General features: G+C 60.0%; 2 protein-coding genes across 5 annotated transcripts in view; one reads left to right on the plus strand and one right to left on the minus strand.

Moving 5' to 3' along the window:
* The window catches only part of AGAP3 (ArfGAP with GTPase domain, ankyrin repeat and PH domain 3), a 54951-nt gene extending 49073 nt beyond the window's left edge, over positions 1–5878 (minus strand). The window contains exon 1 of one of the 4 annotated variants that reach the window (XM_086686263.1): positions 5231–5878. In XM_086686263.1, the coding sequence (XP_086542389.1) occupies positions 5231–5561 (331 nt within the window). In that variant the 5' untranslated portion in view covers positions 5562–5878. The remainder of the gene's footprint in view (positions 1–5230) is intronic. The other 3 variants (XM_086686273.1, XM_086686298.1, XM_086686288.1) reach the window with 3 other exon arrangements.
* Positions 5879–8661: 2783 nt separating this feature from the next.
* On the plus strand, positions 8662–11215 carry TMUB1 (transmembrane and ubiquitin like domain containing 1). The gene is made up of 3 exons (XM_025929620.2): positions 8662–8817; positions 9699–10117; positions 10400–11215. The coding sequence occupies exons 1-3, from the start codon at positions 8704–8706 to the stop codon at positions 10749–10751; spliced, it is 885 nt and encodes a 294-aa protein (XP_025785405.2). The 5' UTR covers positions 8662–8703; the 3' UTR covers positions 10752–11215.
* The last annotated feature ends 243 nt before the right edge of the window (positions 11216–11458 follow it).

Below are 11458 nucleotides of genomic sequence, written 5' to 3' on the forward strand. Positions count from 1 at the left end.
CTCCAGGCCTCAGCTCCCCTAAGCCTGCTTTGCAAGAAAGGCATCTTCGCTCCCGCCTGGTCTCCCTGGGGCCACTGCTCCCTTGGATGCTCAAACCGGGGTCCCCAGGCCCGTCCCCTCCAGACTCAATGCCTCAGCCACACAGACCAGCCTGCTGCTCCTTGAATACCACTTGATACTTTCACCCCCGCCCCCACCCCGCCCCTGCTGCCTCTGCAAACCTATTCCTTCTGCAGGGAAAGTCTCCTGGAGCCCCATGCCTGGCATACAGGTTCCATGAAAGAAAGAAATGGCAGAGGAGGGGCGCCTGGGTGCCTCAGTCAGTTAAGCATCCGACTCCTGGTTTCGGCTCTGGTCATGATCTCATGGTTCCTGAGTTAGAGCCCGCCATCGGGCTCCTTGCTGACAGTGCAGAGCCTGCTTAGGATTCTCTCTCTCTCCCTCTCTCCTGCTTTCTCTCTCTCTCTCAAAAATAAGTAAACCTCAAAACAAAACAGTTAAAAAAAAAAAAGGTAGAGAAAAGTATGTAGCATGAGCTAGCCCCAGGGTACTTAGGAGCAAGAAGTGTCTTATTCGGAGGGTATCATCCACTTGGCAGAGAACAGAAGTTCAGGGACAGAGGACTGAATGGGGGGGTGGGGGGAGGGGGGCCACCCTGCAGCCTGGAGGAGGTAGTCTTTCCATCCCTCTCCTGTGACCTTGAAGAAAGGGGTCTTGATAAGTCTTCCCCAGGCTCTAACCTTTGCCCTGGTTGTGTTCAAATCTTGGCTTTATTCCCACCCCTCCCAACCCCTGCTTTGGCATCTGCAGGCGGATCCATTCAACCTCAGTCAGTCCAGCATGCTGGTGGGGCTCCCCCCCTGCCTTCCACTGTGCTACATGCAACTGGGCCACACGGTAGGAGCTAAATAAATGTATCTGGAACAAACGCAGCTTTCCCAGGCCACTAGCACCCACCCAGATATCCTCTTTTTCAGAATTCCTAGAACTCATCTGTGCAAAGTCCTACCTAAGCCTCCAGGCCACCACCAGGCACTCATTCCCGAAACCAGCTAATTACCGGAACTCCAGGGTAAGTGACAGACCCAGATCCCTGGGCCCCCATCTCAAACCCACTGAATCAGATCCCTTGCAGGAAGCCTCAGAAACGTGCACTTCAGCAAGTCCCCCAAGTGAATGTTACTGCCAGGCTGGGGAACAGCCGGGAGAGTTTCCCGGTCTCCAAGATGGCTATGATTGCCCTCCACCTGCCTCACCGCACGATGGGGCTGCTGTCGGGACCTGGTCACAGGACACAGAGAAAGCAGGGCGGACTCAAGCCCCCAGGCAGGCCCGTGAGCTCCTTCTGAGCCCTCCCCAACACCTCTGCCTTCAGCTCAGGGCCCCCTTCCCTCTCCAGCCTAGGCTCAAACGCAACGGGAGCACCTGTACCTCCTTACCCCAGTCCCGAACACTCCCCAGCCCGCGCCCACGGTGGCAGGCCCGCAGATCCTGAGTTCACCCTCAAGAGTGAGGTGGAAGGGAGAACGAATCAGCCCACTTTGGGAATGCTCAAAGGCACTTCATCGTTTTAAAAAAAAAAATGCTGGAGAACAGGGCGCCTGGGTGGCTCAGTCGGTTGAGCCTCTGACTTCCCCTCAGGTCACGATCTCACAGTTCCTGAGTTCAAGCGCCGCAGCGGGCTGTGTGCTAACAGCTCAGAGCCTGGAGCCTGCTTTGGACTCTGTGTCTCCCTTTCTCTCTGTCCCTCCCCCACTCATACTCTGTCTCTCTCTCTCTCTCAAAAATAAATAAATACTAAAAGCAATATTTTTTTTATTTTGGAGGAAAACAAAGGGGGCGACAAGTCGCCCAGTTGACAAAGTCCGGTTCCTCCCCAAGTAGGAGCCACATGGCATACTTGTGGCCAAGGCCGGCTTCCTGGTCCTCCCTGTGGGCCCACAGGGCCCACCCCTGCTTGCACTCCCCTGGGGCAGACCTCCCGGGATTCACATCTCCTCAGAGACAAGCCTGCCTTTCCTGGCCACTTGCTGGGACCCCAGGCGGCTTCTTGCAGGAACTCATCCTGGCTCCTGGCTTACTTGGCCCAGCATCTGCACGTTCCATGTGCCCAGGCTGTCCCCTATCTGGACTGAGCCAGTTCCTCTGCGGCCCTCTTTCTAGGGCACAGCCAGGAGACCAAGCAAGTCCCGAGAGCTCCTGCCTGAGGCCCCACACGAGCCCTGACTGATCAGCGTGGATCCCTCCTTTCTCCGAGCCTCAGTTTCCCCACCAGGGAGAAGAGCCTGGCTCAGAGGCTCTGCACACGGTGAGCCTGCCATCCCACCACCCCCACCTGCCGGGTACACTGCTTTCATGCCTTAAAACAGCCGGATGGACCCCTTTTCTCCTTCCTTGGCCTTTGGTGGGAAAGGAACTTTTCAAAAACAGCCTGCTTCCCCTCAAATCCTGTCCTGAGACAGGAAAGCGGAATGTTCCTCTGCTTCCTTCCTCCTACCCTGGCTGCGGGGTCTGAGGTGACTGAGTGAAGCAGGCAGAAGACAGGAGGGCAAGGTGCCATGGTGCTCCCTCAGTCCCAAATGGATTCCGACTGCGTCTCCTGGGTCACCTTCAGAGCTGGAACAAATAAATCCTTCACCGAAGTATTACCAGAGTGAGGCGGAAGCTTATTATACACTAGGAAAATGTCATCCCTTCCCACTAAGAGGCTCAGCCCTAGTAAACACAGACCGGCCTCCCGGCTACGGATGTGTTACGTAACAATATCGCCTGGACCCAGGTTTGATGCTGGGCCCTGGCAGGGGGGCTCGGCCAGGCTCACAGGGAGCCGGGAAACGCCCCAAGAAGCTGCTCTCCTCCCTCCCCCAAGCAAGAAGGTGGGGACACTGCTTTACAAGGCAGCAGCAATATGGTTTGGCAGATGGAGGCTCTACAGCAAGAAAGGATACAGGGCAGAAATTGGAGAAGGAGTTTTCTGGGGTTTTTTTTTTTTTTTGGTTTGTTTTTGGGGGGGGTATTTGTTTTTTTGTTTGGGTTTGTTTTTTGTTTTTTGTTTTTCCCTGCCTGCCCAGAGCAGAAAATCTATGTGACAAAAGTGGGGAAGCAGGGGTGAGGTGGGTGATAAAGATGGGTCCCAGGAGAGAGGCTGGACAAAACAGGGGAGCGGGAGGAGAGGTGCAAGGCCCCGCCAAGGGAGAGCAGGGAAGCGGGGATCAGGAGAGCTGCGAATGCAGTGTGCGGAACAGCTGGGCCTGGTGACAATGAGACATCGGGTCCCGGGATTCACGATACCAAGCTTCCAGGCTAAGCAGACAGAACATGGGGTACTTCCAAACCGCAATGGGGAAGTTGGTCACGGGGGAGGGCTCTACGAAGAGAAATTCCGCCCAGCGCGTTGAATTTAAGACAGGGACAAAAACTGAGCACGTCCCGGGAATCATGATCCTCGTGGCACAGAAGATGCCCAGCTGGAGGCCTCCTGAGTCCGGGCTGGGGGGGGGGGGGGGGCGGGGGTGGTCACAAGCCACTGCTAAGGAAGTTGGAGCTGGATGGGAACCCAGCTGATTCTGCCTCTCCCTGCTCTGGGAAGCGCTCTGAGGGAGGCGTCCTCCCTCAGCCCCTACCTCGGGCTAGTCCATCAAGTCTCTTCGACAAAAGGAGCTGGGGGGAGGGGGGGTATCTGAGAGCTGTTCCTGAACTTCTACTTCCCCAGAGGGACAGTGTCGCTCTGGGGAATGGCGACTCTCCCTGCCCCACCCGTTTCAGATCGAGGAGGAAAAATTGGTCATCTCCTCTCTTTGGGGCCCTGGGCTCACACAAATGCCATCTCCTGGTCCCCAGCCACAACGGTGATTCAGGCCATTTACTTGGATCCATGTTAATGAGTTTTTCCCCGTCGCCTAATTAGTTCACTGTGAACTCAGCCTTGAGAGGAAAGAGGTAACAGAGGATTGGGGAAAGGACAGAAGGAAGTCAGCTTGGAGTGTGACAAGAAGAAGGCAGGACTCTGGGTCTAAATGGGGTCTGCGGCTCCCCAAACACTGAATGCTCCTTCCTCAGCTGTGGGGACGTCCAAAAGCAGGAAGGGAGTAGTGTTCAGGCACAGGAGCCCTGGAGCCTTACACAAGGAGGGGAAGGTGGGAGTGTGGCCCTAACTGCCAGGCCCAAGAAGTGGACAGGCCGTTGCCCACAACTCCCATGTCATCGCCAAAACACCTCGCAACCAACCCTGCATTTCCGCTAAAGCTGAACCCACCACCTGCTTGCTGGGCGTCCCCCTTCCAAAGGAGCCAGAGAGGAAGGAGATGACCCAGGGCGAGGCCCATCTGCCCCTTGGATGCTCAAAGGTCACGGTGCCACCAGGGAATCTGTGGGTGTGGTGCCCCCCCCCCCCGACACATCAGGGGTCGTGGGATATGTGCCGACAGCGTGAACCCACTTCCTCTGCGCCCCCCCCCCCTCCGTGGCAGCCAAATTCCGGGGCTCAAGAGCCTAGAGAAAAGGGCGCTAGGCAGGGCAGTGGCCCGGGATTCTGGCATTTGACGCCCAGCGCCGTGTCCGTGGAGGTCAGACAGCGCCCCGCAGTCCCGCGCCCGCCTCCCGAGCGGCTCCTGGGTGCGCGGGGGACCGGACGAAAGCGCGGATGTACCGGCCGGTGCCTCCCACGCGGTCGCGCCGCCGGAGCCCCGCGCCAGGCCCGGCCTGCGCCCTCCTTGGCAGCGGCAGCGTGGGGGGTGTGCGTCGGGAAAGGGCGCCGCGGCGAGCGCCACCCTCCGGGGCCCGCGGGCGCTGGGCCCGGGAAGGCTGCCATCCACTAACGGGAGGCTCGATTCCCCCGCCCCGCCGCGGGGCAGGGCCGGGCCGGGGCAGCAGCCCCACCTCCCGGCCCGCCGAGGCCCTCCGCGGCGCCCACCCTCCCAAGGCATGCCTGGCCAGCTCCGGCCCCAGCTCCCCGCACCTCTGCGGCTCTGAGCGCACCTGTCCCCGGGGCGACACCACCCTCACGCCCTGGGGTACTAAGAACGTAAAACGTGTCCCCTGGCACGGGACCGGCCCCGAGCCCCAGTGTCCCCGGACGAGATACAGCGAAGCTTGGACGACCGCTCTGCAGCGCTGGCGATCAGCAAAACCGCGTGGCCAGGACCTCAGGCGCGCGACGACCCCAGACGGGGAGAGCGTGGCCGAGCCGGGCCACCGCGCCCCAGCTCCCGCAGACCCCGGCTCCGCTCACCCTCGATGGAGATGACGTGCTCCCGGATCTGGTTCTGCAGCGCCAAGTCCTCGATGCGCTCGATCAGGTCGTAGATGGCGTAGATATTGGGATGCACGGATTCGAAGCGTTGGATCTCGGCCCGGATGGCTGCCGAGTTGGAGAGCGCGAACTGCTGGGGGGGCCCTCCGGCCAGCTGCTGCGAGGGGCCGCCGCCGCCCCCGGCCCCCGGCCCCGCGCCGCCGAACTGCCCGCCGCCCCCCGCGCCGCCGCCGCCACCGCCGCCGCCCCCCGGCGCCGCCAGACTCGGCTGCTGCTGCGGGCTCTGCCCCCCGCCCGCCTGGAAGTTCATGGCTCTAGAGCCGCGGGGCCCGAGGCGGGCCCGGCCGGGGCCCGGGGCGGCGCTGCGGCGGCGGCGGTGGCGGGCGGGCGCGCGGGGCTGGCGGGGCCGGGACTAAGGAGCCGGCGGCGCGGGGCTAGCGCATGAGGCCGGAGGCCGGGGGCCGAGGCCGGGAGGCGCCGCCGGGCACGCTGTGGCCGCCGCTGCAGGGCGCTTCTCGGCGTCGCGATCCCGCTGCCTCGGAGCAGCCTCCAGCGGCAACAACAACGGGACCGGGAGCGCGCGGCCCGGGCCCTCCCCCCGCGTCATGCGCACGCACCGCCGCCCCCGCCAGCTCCGGCACACGCAGCCCGAGCCCCCCTCCCCGCCGCCCCCGCCCCTCCTGCGCGCCGGCCCCAGCGCCCCCGCCCCTCGCTCGCTAGCTGGCTCTGCAGCCTCCACCCCCAAGCCGCGCGCTCCAGCCCCGGCGCCCGGGCCCCTCCCACCTAGCCTTGGCCCTTCCGCCTCCTCTCCAGCCCCCACCCACACCCGCCGTGAGGGCCACCAGCCCGAAGTGGACAGCCGCTCTGGCCTCCTCTTGGCCCCGGCTCTCTCGTTCGCCTCCCTGCTCTGATCTGGGTGGGGTGCCCGATCTTTGGGCAGTGCCCGAAACGGCGCCCTGCGCCCGAGGGTGCTGATGAACGCGGCAGATTGGCCGAGAAGGGCCTCCGGCCCAGGCACAGCTGTGCCTCACTTACACAGTTCTGCCTTTTAGTGCGACACGAGCCCCCCTGTTCCCGTCCGAGATCATCCCCAGGGACCACTCTGTCCCCACGGTTCTCTCTCTGGTCCTCCCCTGGACTCTAGACTGGGGGCTGAGGCACAGAGCCTAGAAATCCGGGTTCCCTGCTTCCGTTTCCAGTTCTCCCTGAGAGCTTCCTTCATCAGCAGGGCCCTTGGAAATGACACTCTAAACAACAGTCCCCACTCATCTTCAGCCTTCCCCTAAAAGACTTTCCTTTGGGACCGGGAGGGTTCACTGACTGCCACCACCCTGGTCCCGGCTGGTACACAGGCAAAGAAGGGAGATGAATCCAATATTATGCTTTCTTCTCCCCTCTCATCCCATTCAAGAGACTCACCAGAGCCCACAAGGCTCTCTTAATTGTCACCCCCTCGCCCACCCTGTGTTCCTGTCCGCTCCTTCCAGGGACAGGGAGCTCCCTTCAATGTCTCAGTTCCTCTGCATCCCCATTGCCAAAGCCGTCAGCAGTCCTGCTAATCCACCTCCATCCCCCATCTTTCTTAAAACGTGTAAGAGAGGGCATGTGCAGGGCACTGGCCCCAGCCAATCCAGGGCCATGCCCCGATGTCCTCTGGGACAGTTGACATATGTCAATCTCGATACACACACTTCCACCTCCCAGGCCAAGCTAGGTCTTTTCCCAGCAAACAGTTGACCCCATTTGGCCATTCACATAACTCTGCCCCAGTCACCAATGCAGTCACCTAAGTGTCCTGTACCTTCCAGAGAACCAGGCACAAGCTACTCAATACCCGGGGCCTCCCTAGCTCCTGAAAGATTCAGGTTCTGTCTACATGTTTGACCTTACTGATGTCTTGTACCCTCTCCATGCTTCATCGGCAAAATATAGTAATTGAGCAAAACACCTAGCTCTCGTACTGTGTAATTCTAAAAGCAATAGCAAAGACGTCTTTTAGATGCTTAACTAGAAAGGATGGTAAGAATCTGCACCAGGTACCTCCCAGGAGAGATGCTGAGAGTAAAGAGTATCTCAAATGGGTTGCCCCAGCAGCCTAACAGATCTTCGTTAGGACTCGTGGGCTTGTCTACATGTCTGTCTCCTATTATTATATGAGCCGCATGAGAGCGGGGACAAGTTTACCTGTGTGATTCACCATTGTATTCCCAGCATCATGCAGTGTGTGTGGCATTTGGTATACCTTTAATTAATGTTCCGCGTGCCTGGGTGGCTCAGTCGGTTAAGCATCTGACTCTTGGTTACGGCTCAGGTCATGATCTCAAGGGTCGTGAGATAGAGCCCCAAGTCGAGTCGGGGCTGTGCTGACGGTGCAGAGCCTCCTTAGGAGTCTCTCTCTTCCCCTCCCCCCTCTCAAAATAAATACACTTAAAAATGTTTCTAGAATAAATGAATGAATGAGAGGGAAAGAACTAGAGAGAAGTCAGGTCTGTCTGTCATACATCTAAACTGGCTTTCCCAAGGCAACACTTGGGGTACTTGCTCCCACAGGTAAGCATGAATGGAAACTGTAGGGTACATTGCTTTTCATCAAGACTGGCCTATAAAACCCAGACATGAGATCTCTGTGGCCCAGAGGAAGGAGGGGAAAGCCATAATTAGCTGACCCAAGCCAGGCTGGGGCTCAATGTCCTCTACACAGTGACACTCTGAGGACCCAGTTTCCAAGCCCAGATCTGGGTGGAGAGGGTGTACTAGTATTAGGTGAACAAATACCTACTGTGTAACAGATCCCTTACATCGTTTTCATGCTTATTTAATAAAACCTAATTTCTTCCTTAGAATTTCATTATGAAATTATGCTTTAGGAACAAAGAAATTAAGATTCAAAGAGATTCAGTAGCGCACCCAAGGTTATACAGGTGATAAACACAGGATAAGAGATCGATCGGCATCTGTGCCAGGCTCCAAGGTCCATGCTTCTTGCATAGTGTTACAGGGGCAAGGGGAAAGGACGAGGGAAACAAGACAGCACAAGCCACCGTGGCCAGCCTTGGGGAGGGGTGCGTAACCAACCTGATGAGACAGCCCATGGGTACTGGGCTCTGAGCCAAAGAGTCAATTTAGGGGGCCCACAGTGCCTTTTGGCGTTCACTCTGACATAAGAGCAGACCGGGATAGGGGCCACCTGAGCTCTCCAGTCACTGCATCTGTTAACACGGGGACTCTGACGTGCTCTAGCTGACGTTGGTTTTTGGAGTGACAGATGCCCTGGATGCCAGCAGGGGAGGGGGCGGATCCTACTGTCGCCCAAACCTCAGGGGACTAGCAAGCCCGCCCCCGCGGGCCCCTCAGCGTCTTGCGGGCACCAGGACTATCCTGCAGATCCCCGCACGTGGGTCCGCAGGGTGGAGGGCGGGAAATGCGCACCACGCAGGACTACAAGTCCCACAATGCTTCGGGCGGCGGCGGCAGGGAAGGAGGGGGTGCCTTCAGGTGTCCGCGACCTCGGCGCCTCCCGCCCGGAAGTGCCCGAGGGTCCGCTATGGAGCTGGCGGAGCCGGGCGGTGAGTCCCTGCGCGTTGACCGCGCCCACCCCACCGCCCCGGGCCCCAGCTGGCCCCCTCTCGTCCCGCCCCCGGTTCTCCGGTTGCCCTAACGCGGCTCCGGGGGGGCGGGAAGATGGGAGGGGTGATGGAAGAGCTGGGGGTAGGGAGGGCGAAGTCCGGATTCCTGGGCGGGATCTGGGGTCCGCCTGCGGAATGGGTTTGGAGAGGCTTCCAGAAGAGGCGCGGAATCGGGCCGCCACGGGGTGGGCCCTCAGTAGACTGGAGGGGCCAATTTGGGTCGGGGGATGGCAACCATTGGAAGCTCCGAATTGCCAAAGGGCGGAGATTGACGTGTGGTGTGGGGAAGCCTTGGGAAGCAGTCCCCATCCGCGGGTGGCTTTTGGTTAAATGATAACGGGGCGGGGGCGGGGGAAAGAAACCCATTTTCTATCCCCTTGGAGCACCTTTAATGATGGAGGAGTAGATGAGCGTTGGGATGAAATAGACGAAGGAGTAGATAAACTCTGGGGCAGTGATGGGAGACTAGGTCAGCTTTGGGGTGAAGTTCGGTGTGGGTTGAATTTAGGGAAGAGGTTGCTTAGAATGTCAAGGCCCTTAAGTCGGGAGAGTGTTTGGATGAATGGAGGAGCGGGCTGAAGACCTAGAACTCAGTTTAGAGCAAGTTAGGACTCGGGATTTGGTGATGCGAAGGGGCCCTTGAAGCAAGGTTGGGACATCAGGTTTCAGAGCAGTAATGTGCCCTAGGGTGGAGCTTGCGCAAGCGGGATTGGGATAAAGACTGTGGGAGAGTTTGGTGGGGTGGCTTCAGGAGCCTGTGGAAGTTCAGAGGGCTGTTGGCCAGCGATCCAGCCCCTCATGGGTTCTTTGTGCCTCTCCAGCTCAGTAGCGTGGCAGGCAAGGCAGGTGCCATGGCCTTGATTGAAGGGGTGGGTGATGAGGTGACCATCCTTTTCGCGGTGCTTGCCTGCCTTCTGGTGCTGGCTCTCGCCTGGGTCTCAACACACACCGCGGAGGGCGCCGACCCACTGCCCCAGCCATCAGGGACTCCAACACCAGCACAGCCCAGTGAAGCCATGGCGGTCACCGGCAGCATCAGAGGGGAGGCCCCAGGAGCCGAAACTCCCAGCTTGAGACACAGAGGTCAGGCTGCACAGCCAGAGCCTGGCATGGGGCTCTCAGCAACGTCACCAACCCCGGACTCCCCCCAGGAGCCCCTAGTGCTCCGGCTGAAATTCCTCAACGATTCAGAGCAGGTGGCCAGGGCCTGGCCCCACGATACCATTGGCTCCCTGAAAAGGTAAGCTGGGATGAGGACAGGAAAGAAAATTCTAAAGAGTGGGGTGGCAATGATCACAGACCCAGAGAGGCCACGAGAGAGATCGGAGACCTCCCCCTCATTCTATAGAGGAGGGAACTGAGGTCCCCACATGGCACATTGTATTGTCCCCCCATAGCAGGAAGGGACCCCCTTAGAGGCCACCAACTGGGTGATGGGTGGAGGCAAAGGTGAGTGTTGTTCTGGGCAAGGGACCAGGATTGCCTGAGGCCTGCTCTCTTACCCAGGTCCCTCTCTCCTCAGGACCCAGTTTCCCGGCCGGGAACAGCAGGTGCGACTCATTTACCAAGGGCAACTGCTAGGAGACGACACCCAGACTCTGGGCAGCCTTCACCTCCCACCCAACTGCGTTCTCCACTGCCACGTGTCCACACGCGTGGGTCCCCCACATCCCCCTTGCCCACCGGGGTCAGAGCCAGGCCCCTCCGGGCTGGAAATAGGCAGCCTGCTGCTGCCTCTCCTGCTTCTGCTGCTGCTGCTGCTCTGGTATTGCCAGATCCAGTACCGGCCCTTCTTTCCCCTGACCGCCACTCTGGGTCTGGCCGGCTTCACCCTGCTCCTCAGCCTCCTGGCCTTTGCCATGTACCGCCCGTAGTGCCTCCACGGGCTCTCGGCAGTGTCGCCGGCCCCTCCGGACCTTGCTCCCCACGACACAGTGGGAGTTGTTGTCTGCCCAGGCCCACCACTCCCGCCTGCCTCTTCCCACTACCTTGGAGCCCAGCGCTGCGCAGCAGGGCGCTCCGGGAGTCGGCCGAGGCCCCTCCCTGTGACCTCCATGGCTCTGGGCCACCTCCTGGGGCTGCTGGCTCTCAGCCCCCATTGACAGTCAGCTCTTCGGGGTCAGGCAGCTGCTGTCACTGCCTTGGCCCTGGGCAGAGCCAGGCTACACCCCTGGGCCCATCTTAGTATTCTGTCTGAGGACCCAGCCACTTCTAGTCCCTAAGAGCTCCTTGGGCTGATTTGGGGACCCAAGGACTGCGGGACGCTGGTGAAGGGGAGCTGGGAGGGGCAGAGGGCTTCTCTGGAACATGTGCAGATTAAATAACTGTGAAGTTTTCACTCTCCGTGTGTGTCTCTGAGTGTGCGGGCCCGCGGGGGTGTTGGGCGGGGAGCCCTTGCCCACTGGGAGAAAAGGAGCGAAGGGAGCGGACTGAGCTCTCCTGGTGTCCAACCAACCTTACACGACCCGCCGCCGACTTCCGCTTTCTGTTCGCCGGAGCCTCAGAGCCGAGCCTTCTGGCTCCGCCCCCGGCACCGCCCAGGCTCGGCGCGCGCAGCTTCCCGGAAGCGGGGGGCGGGGCG

Source organism: Puma concolor, chromosome A2, assembly GCF_028749965.1.
Source record: "Puma concolor isolate L17-30 chromosome A2, mPumCon1.1.hap2, whole genome shotgun sequence".
Taxonomy (NCBI): Eukaryota; Metazoa; Chordata; class Mammalia; order Carnivora; family Felidae; genus Puma; species Puma concolor.

Bases quoted from the DNA above. Each gene is read 5' to 3' on its own strand.
- TMUB1 (XM_025929620.2), top strand. From the start codon at position 8,704: ATGCTTCGGGCGGCGGCGGCAGGGAAGGAGGGGGTGCCTTCAGGTGTC. The intron at 8,818-9,698 runs GTGAGTCCCTGC...GTGCCTCTCCAG, and splicing joins GGAGCTGGCGGAGCCGGGCG to CTCAGTAGCGTGGCAGGCAA. The intron at 10,118-10,399 runs GTAAGCTGGGAT...CTCTCTCCTCAG, and splicing joins ACCATTGGCTCCCTGAAAAG to GACCCAGTTTCCCGGCCGGG.